The sequence below is a fragment of the Leuresthes tenuis genome, unplaced genomic scaffold, assembly GCF_036924035.1.
Source record: "Leuresthes tenuis unplaced genomic scaffold, fLeuTen1.0.hap1 SCAF_13, whole genome shotgun sequence".
Classification (NCBI taxonomy): domain Eukaryota; kingdom Metazoa; phylum Chordata; class Actinopteri; order Atheriniformes; family Atherinopsidae; genus Leuresthes; species Leuresthes tenuis.
Window position 1 is genome coordinate 17,027,987 of NW_027325367.1, and position 12,573 is coordinate 17,040,559.

General features: G+C 44.7%; 1 protein-coding gene across 2 annotated transcripts; it reads left to right on the forward strand.

Annotated features, from left to right (window-relative positions):
- Positions 1-3,764: 3,764 nt before the first annotated feature.
- bmp2b (bone morphogenetic protein 2b) lies at positions 3,765-9,843 on the forward strand. Of its 2 annotated transcripts, XM_072362481.1 has the most exons (3): positions 3,765-4,315; positions 5,205-5,572; positions 8,556-9,842. In XM_072362481.1, exons 2-3 carry the CDS (start codon positions 5,218-5,220, stop codon positions 9,455-9,457), a joined length of 1,257 nt encoding a protein of 418 aa, XP_072218582.1. In that variant the 5' UTR covers positions 3,765-4,315; positions 5,205-5,217; the 3' UTR covers positions 9,458-9,842. The 2 variants fall into 2 exon arrangements, with proteins under 2 accessions (XP_072218582.1, XP_072218583.1); XM_072362482.1 differs by lacking the exon at positions 3,765-4,315 and having other exon boundaries at positions 5,213-5,572; positions 8,556-9,843.
- The last annotated feature ends 2,730 nt before the right edge of the window (positions 9,844-12,573 follow it).

A 12,573-nucleotide genomic window follows, 5' to 3' on the forward strand; every position in this document is an offset into this window, starting at 1 on the left:
ATATTGACTCTGGCTTTCTAGCTGGCCGTCTCTGACCTTGGTGGGTTTCCATTTTGGGAACAACCTATACGAAATGTGTCCCATTTGGCCACAATCTCTTTCATGCACCCTGCGCACATGTTCGACTCAGTTCAGCAGTCGTGCTTCTGCTGTCAAACACATGTGGATTGATGGAGTTTTTATTGGTTTCTAAATTAAAAAGACAGCTTTGCTCAATGGCTGAATTGGAAATGAGTCAGAGCAACAAATTGGTTCCCGGTTGTGAGCCACATCTCTGAAGATTATCTCCCCGTAGATCTTAACACTGCGTTAAGGCTACATCTGGCTAAAGGTAGCGGAATGCAGGCCCCGTGTCTGGCCAAGCAACTGTTAACAGCAGGTGAAAGGCTAATGGTTGGATCTGCAGTGTCATCTCGGGGCTTTGTCTGTTCACCGACTCTTGGAATGTACATGATGACAAGAAAGGGCTTCGCCATCCACATCCACCGCAATATGAACGCATTCACAGAGCGCATACTGTGGTATACAAAGAAATGGGCGTGCGAAAGGCCCTGCGGAGGACAATGAGCTGTGTCTTCCTCTCCTAATCAGGATCTATGTGTTAAAATAACATGATGCATTCTAACCTTATCCCCCTGAAATAACCGCAAACATTCCCCCATCAATAGATTGATTGTACTTTTGTTATAAGTTCGATGTATTACACATTGTTCTTCCTTAAGGGGGTTTCCGTACGAGAAAAAGATACATGTATTAGATGAGGCGTAAGTATACATGATGGTGGTTTCACGGTATATTATTCTCTTGGTTAGTGAAAGATGAATGGAACATAATGTACCAGTGGAGAAATATGACTTTTAAATAACCATAAAATATGCGATCGACAGCGAGGGGTTTTTGTGTTTCATGTTGCAAAAGCGAGTGTGGCGCTGGTCCTCCGCTTAGCTCAGTCTCATGCTGTCAAAGGAGGTCAGCACATTCTAAAATGTCAGAGCATCGCATCCAGAAAAAAGGTGCTGCTTGCTAAAGAAAAAGGCTGATGCAAAGAGAGGACGACACGATGTGACACAGATTAGTGTTTGTGGGTCTGAAAATGTGAAGTTTTGCTGTCGCTAAGTATACAGCGGGGGGGCCCTCAGGGGTCGGATCAGAGGTAGGTCGTGTTGTTCATGAGTGTTTTGACAAAAGGATTTCCAAGAACACCAGTTTAATCCGCTAACAACAGACTATAGCTAAATGATTGTTATGAGAATGCCCAGATGCTCCGCAACATTGTTTTTTTCGACTCACCTGTGTCCAGGGAGACTTTGAAAGACCTGCAAAGGGATGAGAAAAATGTTCAGCTTTTATCGGCTGAGAATTTATCCAATAATGAGTTTTTGCTTCATCCTACCTGAAGCCCCCCCAAAAAAGTTAAAAATGTGCTCTTAAAAAAAAGAAATCCCCTTCAGTGACATTGTACGTATGTTTAAGAAATACAGAATGTTATAGAAATGAGATGTTAAGGAGATGTTAAACCTAGGTGTGGGAAAGTGTGCTTGTTTTGACAAAAGTGCATTTTCAGCTGAATAATGTTCCTTTTCCTATAAGCAGTGGCTCTACATAGGAAAGCCCGGAGAAACTTTGACAGATAAGTTTGTAAACTACTGTCCGAACGGCCAAGGAGGCTCCGCAAGTGTTGTCGAGCCGTTCCCGTCTCGACCGAGTTCTGTGCCATAACTATTTACTGCTATCACAAACAAACAAATGCTTGCTAAAGAGGAAATAATGGCACGGCACGGGCAGTGGTGCTTGTGCTGGGCTAACACTGTCTGCCTGAGTCGCTCAGCAGGTCGTTCATTTATGCGTCTGATAGCCTATCTCTACCTGCCCTCTCTGGCCATGTAGGTTTCACTCTGTCGTGTTGTTCTTTCAATCAAGCGTGTAATTGGATCAGCGGCAGCGATTTGATAAGCATGATGGATCTGACTCCAAACAATGATATATACAGTATCAGAGCCGCGTGATCTTCTCAAACCACTCGGAGCATCGCTGATCAGGTCCCTCAACAGCCTCGGCTATACACATTCTTCAGTGTTGGCCAAAAATGAGCTGGGCCAAATAACTCTCACACACACACACACACACATTAGAGGCATGTCAGTGCAGTAAAACACACACAACCTCACATGCTCGTTCGCTAAAACTACAGGAGCAGAGCATCAGATAAAGCCCCCTCTTTCTAATCCCCCTACTTGGGGTAATTAAAGATGCTAACAGCTTGCTGTGGGAGGCATTCTCCTCCAATCTACAGCATCTAAATGCTGAGTGGCTTTCACCTGGGTTTTGGGTTTAGAGCACCGGGCTCACAAAGCGGTGTTGGTGCAACAGCACGGAGTCGACTGTCGCTGCCAACAATGCAGGAAATCTTTCAAAACGGATCAGCGACAGAAATGTCATCATAAATCCCCCCCTTAACTACATCTATTCAATGGATTTTTACAACAACAAATCAAATAAAGAGCAAAACAACCTGGAAAACTAAAGAGGCATATGGGATGCAGCGTCTTAAAAGCGTTAAATCAAAAGTGCCGGGGAAGCCAAGATAAAAAAAAAAAACAACAACAAAAGATAAACACTGTCACTCAGGTAATGGCACGCACCTACGGACCTCTCTGTATTTTAATTGCCAAGTGGATGATCTGGGATTATCCCTCATAAAATGTTATTGTACTGAAGGGAGACAAAGATATCTTGTGATCTCTGTGGGATTTAATCTGTTGCTATCTTGCAAAGAAAACGGGCTCGGCGCTTTTGCCAAAACACAGCCGGTCGACCCACCATCATCGCCTAATGGATGCCACTAGTTGGAATCAATAAAGGCTTTTCTTATGGAGATGACCCAGAGGTTAATGCTGTCGACTGCACCCGGCGGGCTAAAGTTTCTCTCACCCGTCCGTGCCTCGGACGGCTTGTGCCGTTCATCTGAGAGCTTTTCCACGCGTGGGTGAATCAACACGAGTGACGCATAATGTTTGTATTTGTTGTTGTTGTTTTTGTTTTTTTTTAAGGTAAACTTTAGCATTTGACCTACCAGCTTTGTTTGATCTACAGTACATGGAAAAAAAAAGAAGAAGAAGAATTATTTTTCCTTCTTGGGACTCTCACTTGGCTCTGAGAGCATAGTAGATATAAAACGGCAATCCGTGCAGCCAAATCTGTCAATGATATATTGATAAACGGCCGTACACTGGAACAAAATGAAAAGAACAGTCCAGCCAAGAGGAAGCGGACATAAATCAGCACCTTGTGTCACACACACACACATACATGCAATAAAGTTCAGGGGGAAAATGTGGCAGTCCTTTTGCAGTGTCTAATCCCTTAAAATCACAGAATGTCATTAACTATGAGCCTTAGTCCAAAAACTAAACACATCTGATCTAGCTATTAACACCATGTGATCAGTTATCTGCAGGGGATACCACTCCACCTGGGGACTCTGATGCTGTTCAGAAGCATTAAGCAAACAGTCCACTGCTGCTCCTCTGTTCAGGGGGGGGCAGTAACTTCATGGCTTGAATTTACAGGAGAAAAACGTACATATCTTTACTCACAAAGCAGTATGTAACTGTGGGGGGTGTCTGATCAAATCTTATCAACTCTAATGTTTGTTTGTTTGACATCTTTAATCTTCTTTTTTTTCAAGCCTTGGGGGTAGAGGTGCGCGGGGGGTGGTTTGCAGCGGACAAATGATTGACAGCCCCCCTAGTGACATCATTGTACGACAAAAAGAGTCGCTGGGGGAAGAGAAGGCACCGATCAATTGAACCACTACGGTGCGGCGCTCAGAGGAGAGGAGAGGCGACGCGCTTTCTTTCCCCCCCATTCCCAGCGACGACTTTCAGAGGGAGCGACACTACTGAGTGCGCTTTTCTATCCCCCCCCAAAAAACAGCCAGCGCTGCTCCGCTTTGGTCTCAGACAAAACTCTGCCTCTCTTGTTCTTTTTTTTCTTTTCTTTAAAGATGTGCGGTCAAGATTCTTTACACTATGCCTACGTATGCCTACGCGAAGCCGCTTCCTCATAGACTTAACATAGGCTTTTTTTTTTTTTAGAAAGGAGAAAAAAAAGAAAAAAGAAAAACCCTCTCCGTACAGACCAAGACCTAACCCGACTTGCAGCTGGCGAGGATATGTGCGAGAGGCTATCGGCGAAAGGCATGGGCTGTCTTTGGTCCCCAAAGGAGAAGCAACGAGGATTAAACGCGAATTAATGTGGAATTTATCAGAGTTCGAAGGTGGAACGACGACCGGACACAGCGCTTCCTCGTCAGGTAAAGATGATCTGGTAGATTTTTGGATAGCCTGTCAAAGTGTTCCCCTTGGAATGAGCTTTTAATCTTTCCTGTAGTTGTGAAATAACTTCACCGCGGCGATCCCTTTCCAACTGGCACTTCATTTTTTTTTTCTATATGATTTCAGGGTGTGTGCGCAAAAGTTAAAGCGATCCCCTGTTGGAACATTTTTGAAAGAAAAAAAAGGCTGTTTCTGTGGAAGTTGTGCCACTCAAGTGATATTTGGGTGTTTCTTTTGTAAAAAAAAAAGTTTTTGATGTGCTGTCCCGGGCTTACATTTGGCCCTGGTACGCACGTCAGATCGAACACCTGCGAGCCTCTTGAAGTAACTCTATCCCTTATGATTATACATGACCGTCACAGCCTGTGCAAACAGACACTTGTAGCACCGTCTGACTGCGTTGCAGATGTATTCGAACTCCTTTCCTTGTGATCTTTTGTTCTGCGCAGACTCGCGCTTCTCTTTTCTTTTCATATCACATCATCGAACATGATTTCTTATCTCTAACTGGAGACTTAATGTCTGCCGTCTTCCCCTTGCAAACCTTTGATTTGTCCCTTTTCGTGTCTGTCTTCGTATCCACCTCTTTTCATAGCTTTCTCCCATTGATATTTTCATGTTTGGGTTTGTGTCAAGCCTCGTTAGACGCCTTTATATAGCCGGTGGGGCCGTTGATTTTTTTGTGTGTGTGTTTCACTTCAAAGTGAAAAGGTGTCTTCCCCCTTTTTAATCTGTTTTCCTTCAGTCATAACGACTGTATGAGGGGGTTACCCACAATTTGGGAAATGCTGCAGTGAAGCCCCGCTGTGCTGCCTCATGTCAATACCTCAGCGCCAGTGTATTGACAGAAACCAACTTTTTCCACAGGGACTGACTGATCATGGTCGCCGTGGTCCGCTCTTTCATGGTACTGCTGCTCGCTCAGGTGTTGCTGGAAGGTGCTACGGGACTTATCCCCGAGGTCGGCCGGAGGAAATACAGCGAATCCGGGAAGCAGACCCCCGAGCAGTCGGAGAGCTTCCTCAACGAGTTCGAGCTTCGGCTTCTCAGTATGTTTGGGCTGGGGCGCAGGCCGACCCCCAGCAAGCAAGCCGTGGTGCCGCAGTACATGGTGGATCTTTACCACATGCACTCTGCAAACGGAGACCACAGCACTAAACGACCCAAGAGCATGGGGAAACACGCCGAGAGAGCCGCCAGCAAGGCCAACACGATTAGAAGCTTTCACCACGAAGGTATGTATTAGTGACATACCTTTACCTGTCAGCCCGAGCGCTCCACGGTCCTCTCAGACGACCCAAACCTATATTTAAACATGAGTCAGTGCGTCAACACTGAGCTCCAGAGTCTTCGCTGTTTTATGGAGATTTAGTCATTTACAGGTGACGCGCGTCCCAGCTATTTGTAACTCTTCCAACCAGTTTATGATTGCTTAAAACCCTCAGTGACACGAGTTATAAACAAGCATCTCACGCACAATTAAATTAACCCTCTTTTATGTAGTGATGCAACCTTTAAGCAAACATCCTTCTGGCGCAGCTGTCACGGGCTTCAAAAACATCAAGCGGCGGCGGTATCCCTGGGGTAATTTGTTTCTTAATAATTGATGGTGTTTGCGTGGGCCCTGAAAACAGTTTTTCCAGACACGCACCACAGGAGCAGGATAAAGGGCGGTGTGCCTTTGCTCAGGTGATAGACATCACCCTGTTACTTCAATAACACGCGACATTAAAGCAACAGGCATCGTGACAAAAGTCATCGCGTCAGACTGAGTCACTTTTAACAAGACTGAAATTAGTTCTTGGTGAGGAGGTGGGGTTGCCTCTTTACTCTTTCCAAATCACCCCTCTCTGTGTGTGTGCGCGCGCCATTACGCACGTTCTGTACCACCGCAATTGCTCACTTAGTGTGGTGGACGAGCGCCGATTGTTGAACGATGTGTTTCATTTCGACTCTATTTTAAAACACGCTGCGCAGATTGATATGAAGGTCCTTAGACTGAGGATGAAGCACAGCAGTTCAACAGTTAAACTTCTTTTTTTATATGAAATTGATTAAACAATCTTTAAATACAGCTAAAGTAGGAAATTGAAACGATTATGATGTGAAACACAACGATTATTCCTTCTTAAATTAGGCTCAACTGCAAGGCAACGTAGTTACACATGACCATAATACCACCGTGAATTGTATTTGTTCCAAAAAAAGATTGCAGCTCAAATATAACCCATTGCATCTCTGTGTTTATCCTTTAACTTCCTCTGATCCAAGTCGAGTTTTTTTGTAATATACAAGTGACTGAGTCCATAGGGGCCCTACACAGAGTCCTCATACAGAGTCCTAAGTGTTTGACTGGAGAAGTTTCCATCAGGGGTGAGTCAGAGGGGTGGTTGAGTGGTTGCTTGGGTGCTCTCCAAAGGCCTAGCGCAATGACACCAAGTGGCTACACTGACACACTACAAACAAGCCTGGCCTCAGCAGAAGGGCTTAGTGGCTGCTCCCAGCCTACTGCTGGAAACCTCTGCACCCAGCCAACACACCTTGACACCACTGGCCATTACAAATGTGTTCAGATGTGTGTTTACATATGTTCCCCTGGCTCTTTCATCCCATGCTAACAGAGCCTCGGGGTTATTACTCTTCCCATGTCACGTCAATCGACATGCGAGGGACTGCTGCTCCACGCGCGTATCTGTGGATGTAAATTGCAGCACATCAAAGCAAACAGCTCTAATCATTCATCCCATCTGTTATCTGATATCAATTTCTTTTGGATAATTAGTTTCACTGCTATCGGGTTTAAAAAATAACCATTTCCCATGCCAAATAGAACATTTCCACTACTACACAGGAAGTAGCAGTCATAGACAGGTCCCTGATGAGTGACCCGACATTGGCCTTTATCTTTTGCTTTGGCATGTAGCATAAAAAGACATTAGAAATGTTGATCTACTCGTATGTGTGGTTCACACGTTTTTCTTTTTCTTTTTTGACAAGCCTAAACTTGTTCACACAGAAGTTCCTCAAAGGAAAGGCGGAGGTTGAAAATGCCGTTGCAGAAAGTAACAGAGAAACGAGAGACAGAAGAGCAGAAAGATAAGAGGATTTGGGGCTGAGAGAAAAGAGGGAAAGGGGGATTTGGGTGCTGAGGAAGGAAAGAAAGAGCAGGATTGGGGACAGAGGAGAGGGAATGAGAGACATGGGGCTTTCCCACATCAAATGAGGAGTGATGGGTCTAATTGAGGTCTTTGTGCCTCTGGAGGGAGGTTTAGGATGAGATGGTGGAATTTCCTAAATGCCTCCTTTGAAAAGCAAAGAGTTCAAAGTTTGTGTTTACTTTGCCGCATCAAACAGATTAAAAAGTGTGTCTATACATCGTCTATGATCTTCATAAAGAAAGAATTCAAAGCGCCTCAAAGAAAATTGCAGCTTTTACTAGCGCTTGTCATTTAACGTACACAACACAGGGGGATGCCTAAGTGCATGTGTCATTTTCAAACGCCTCAGAACAGGCCAGCAGAGATATGTAGAAGCGGGATAGAGAATTGCAACTCCGAGTTTCCACTTCACAGGAACATAGGAAAAGCTGCAAAAACATTGCAAAACTTTGAACTGAAGTTCTGCTGAGGTTAATGCGAGAACTGACATTTAAGCTAGCGTTTTTTAAGTCATTATTGTCGATTTCTCTGGCTGTACTCGCGCTCGTTTTTATCATACTTGAGTTAACTGTTTGCACTAAGGCAAATCATGTGCAGCAGGGAATTGTTGCAGTGCAAATGGGCCATGTAAAGACAGGCCGACTGATCTGTTCGATCTTATCAGTAGCTGGAAGCGCACCGCTTTCATCTTCTGACATTAAACCAGGTTATTAAGAGCCCGACATTAATGACGGTATTACAGCATAACCACCATTTCCCTGACATCACAGAGTCATACATGCAAAGGTTGATATGAAGGCATAACAACGGCGCACGCCTACTCACTATGACCACGTGGTAGCTTGACTGATGTGCGTCAGTGAGAAAGTTTTGCATGGTTGTGAAAGAAAGCAAAAGCAATTATTCCCCTGCTCATATTGGATCCACTAAGCTTTCTAGAATTTAATCCCAGTTGATGTTTGTCAATGCTACACCGGTTGTACATTCTTTGCTTGATCCTTTGTGTGCATTTCAGACCACTATCATCTTACACTGTGGTTGTCTCTGTTGTCCTTTGTAGAGTCTATGGAGGCCCTAGCCAGCCTGAAAGGCAAAACAACCCAACAGTTCTACTTCAACCTCACTTCTATTCCCGACGAGGAGCTCATCACCTCTGCAGAGCTACGCATTTACAGGGATCAGGTCATGGGAACTGCGACCCCCAACAACAGCCGCACTAAGGATAGTGCTCCTGCTGGTGGCTTCCATCGTATCAACATTTATGAGATATTCGGAGTTCCTGCCGCTAACGGTGCAGATCCTCTGGTACGTCTGCTGGACACTAGGCTCGTGCAGGACTCTTTGAGCCGCTGGGAGAGCTTTGACGTGAGCCCTGCTGTATCTCAATGGACCTCAGGAACAGGCCATAATCATGGCTTCATGGTGGAGGTCCGTCACCCAGAGGAAGGGGAGGGGGATGGTGAACATGCCCAGAGACGTAGTAGGCATGTCAGGGTGAGCCGGTCCCTGCACCAAGACCAGGACTCATGGCCTCAGGCACGGCCATTGTTGGTGACATACGGCCATGATGGCCGCGGGGACTCAGTACTCCACAGACGGGAAAAAAGGCAGGCAGCACTCCGTAAACAGCGCAGGAAGAACCAGCACAAGGCAATCTGCAAGAGGCATAACTTGTATGTGGACTTCAGTGATGTGGGATGGAATGAGTGGATAGTGGCACCCCCTGGCTACCATGCCTTTTATTGCCACGGAGAATGTCCTTTCCCCTTAGCAGACCACCTTAATGCAACTAATCATGCCATTGTGCAGACGCTTGTCAACTCAGTCAACTCAAACATCCCCAGAGCCTGTTGTGTGCCCACTGAACTCAGTCCGATTTCTTTGCTCTACCTGGATGAATACGAGAAAGTCATTCTGAAAAACTATCAGGACATGGTGGTGGAGGGATGTGGCTGCCGGTGAGAAACTGGCGGTTGGGATGGAGAGAGTAGCCAAGAGAAACTGAGAGTGATCAGAGGTTGTCATAGACACTCGGTTTCCCAATGAAGACGCTTATTTATATGAAAGAAACAACACAGAGCTATTGTGGAAGAAGAAAAAAATCTATATATGAATATATTTATGTCTACGTAAAGTTGGGAAAAAATAAATATTTTAATCAAAGGAATATTCCTTTACTGGTTTTGAAAATGTATTTCTGATGTACATTTTGAAATGGGTGCAATACCACATGAAGTATAATGCTCAGATTTTTATTTTGTATTTATTTCTATTATAACCACTTTATTTGTAAATAAATAATGTGTATTTATCGAGAAAAAAACATGTGGTTGCTGCAGTTTTCAAGGATAAGCTACACTGATCCAGCTCTTGCTGGTGTGGGTGTGTGAGAGCTGGGGGTGGGTGGGTGGTTGGGGATGTGGGGGGAGGGCTGAGGTGAATACGAGTTTCCAATCTTGACAGAAATTACTGGCAAAAATATAACACTACACCAACTGCAAATCAAGCGATGGATTATTTTGGTAAATGTAATTGGAAACCAAAAGCAAAAGAAGTTGAAAGAGCAACGTGACGGGACAGGATCGCCAGTGCAGCGAACAGCAGTGTGGCGCAGGGTCACGGGACAATTTACATGCTCGCAATTGTGATTGACTCCCGTGGGAGGATTAGAAAAACAGCAGAGCATGTTTTCATACATGACATGTCGCTGCAAAGACTTCTGGTTGGACTCCTCCGAAAGCTTGCTCCTATGTTTATTCTGCTCCAAACCAATGTTATCTGATGGAGAAAAAAAAAAGAGAGAAACTGCAGTGCTTACGCGGAAGGGTCTGACGGGGTTTATTTACAGTGCGATTTGATACTGGAAGTTTGCAAACTGTGGCAGACAGACACACCAACAGGCCCTGAGCAAGAAAAAAAAAAAAAACTAACAACAAAAAAAACTCCAAAAACTTTACGAGCACTTTAATCAATAAGGACAAACGCACACCTGCACCTGTCCACACACTGCACATGCTCAGACAGATTCTTCCCACCTCAGAGTTTGGCTGCCTTCCTTTGTCAATTCTGACTCATAAGGCTCTAATGTGTTTCGGCTCTCAAGGGAAAAAAAACCATGCAGGAATGTTTCACTAAACAGCCCAGCAGCAGATAATGAGCTATAACAGTAACATGTACTGACTCTCCAGCGGCTAAAGAGTCATATTTTATTCACTGAGGCAAAGGGGAGCTCAACTGAAATCTAAACTAAACATATATGCCTGGAAGAGACTGCAATATGAAATCAAGTCAGCATCTTTTTACTGCGACATTTTCGTACACAGAAATCAATGTGCTATCAAGATGAATTCAGTAAAGCTTCTCCAAAAACATGGATTTTTTTTTTTTGTGTGTGTGTGTGTGTGTGTTGCCACAACTGAGGACAATAACAGCAAAGAGAAACATAGGAGAGTTTTGCGGGGTTCGAGTGACTGTGCTTTCTGCTGTGTTTGCATTAGAAAGGGTTTGGAGGGATCACAAGGCAGCTGAAAAATGCTCTAAATAGAATGTTTTTATGTGAGCGCACATTGGGACCGTGGAATGTTGGTTTTCAATCTCAGACACATGCATACGCTCGCGTGGAAAACCAACATGGTTGTTTTTTCAATCATCTATTCAAGGGTTTCCTGGTGGGCTTTTTCTCTTTAAAAACAAATGTGCATCGAACAAAGATATGCTTGTTACTTATATAGAAAATGTCAATGAAAACACTCTGGGGTTGTAAAAACACTGAAATGCCAGAATCGACTTCACCTCAGATCGCGTCTCTTCACCTATTCTTCTCCTCAAAGGATTTCCATGTACTCTGGGTGATGCAACCGGTTAATTTTATTACATCCCTCTAATATGCACACATACACCAGACACACACACACACACACACACACACCTCCCACATTTCAACTTCAATTTTCTGCACATGTTTTTATTCTACCTTGCATCTCCACCCCCTTAGTTCCATCTGGTGTCAATTTTTTCTTTGTGGATCCCACCACACCACAACGCTGCACATGAGCTGTGCATACCTCACCCAGTAGCAGCACCATTTTAATGGACTAAGGGAGGAAGTCACTTTGTTGGCACACTTAATGAACACTTGATAAAAATCAACACTAAAAACCTTAACTCCAAAAAACGCTTCTGCCACAAGCTCCAGTGGTAATGTCGAGAGTGGGATGTGGGGGGATTTCTGTGTTTTTGAAAAAAGAAAAAAAAAAAAGTGTTAGATTTAGTGCCTTTATAGTTCAAGTCCATAAAGCTTTCATTGGGTTGGGTGGAAATACTGCTCCCAGAGTGGGCGACACATGGGCAGCACTCCCGAAACTCCCCTCCTGCACCCCATCCCGGCTGAACGGGGTTCCAGTTGTGCTATGAGTCGGCCACTGTTCCACCACCCCCTGAACTTTTTTCATTTTAGAGCCATGTTAGTATCAGACAGCTCCTCAGGGACCACTTCTGAACTTCTCACTAAGGAGGGGGGATCAGGGGTCAAAGTAATAAGGACCCATTATCTCTGCTCTTAAAGACTGACTTCCAGGCTCATCACGTCATCATGGACTAGCGGCTTCCAGTGTGGTCAGCCACTGGATGGGACTGAGAACATGTTTGCGTTGCAGGATCCATTCTTTTTGTCCCACCCGTATTTTAAAACTACCAATTTCACGGCATGAAGGAGTTGGCGATGAGCTTAAAATTAAGACGGAGTGTCTGAATTTCACGATTACGTTATAAAACCAGAACAGTGAGATATGTGTACTTGGCAAAGATTCTCTTTCACCTGCTACACAGGCTTCTGCAAAGGCACTCTCAGAACACAGATTTCCCCCTCGCTTCTTCACGAACATCTGGCAAATCAGTTAAAGGTGTCCTTCGTTTGTCTTTGTTTACGCACAAACACACAACAGAGCAGCCGCACAACTGATGGAACATAACACTGGGAGCTGAGACCTACGAGCGTGGCAGGGCTCATTCATTTCGTTTGTCGCACGGCAAACCGCACCGAAACTATCTGCAGCTCCAAACAACCCAAAATCGTACGG

Bases quoted from the DNA above. Each gene is read 5' to 3' on its own strand.
- bmp2b (XM_072362481.1), top strand. From the start codon at position 5,218: ATGGTCGCCGTGGTCCGCTCTTTCATGGTACTGCTGCTCGCTCAGGTG. The intron at 5,573-8,555 runs GTATGTATTAGT...TGTCCTTTGTAG, and splicing joins TAGAAGCTTTCACCACGAAG to AGTCTATGGAGGCCCTAGCC.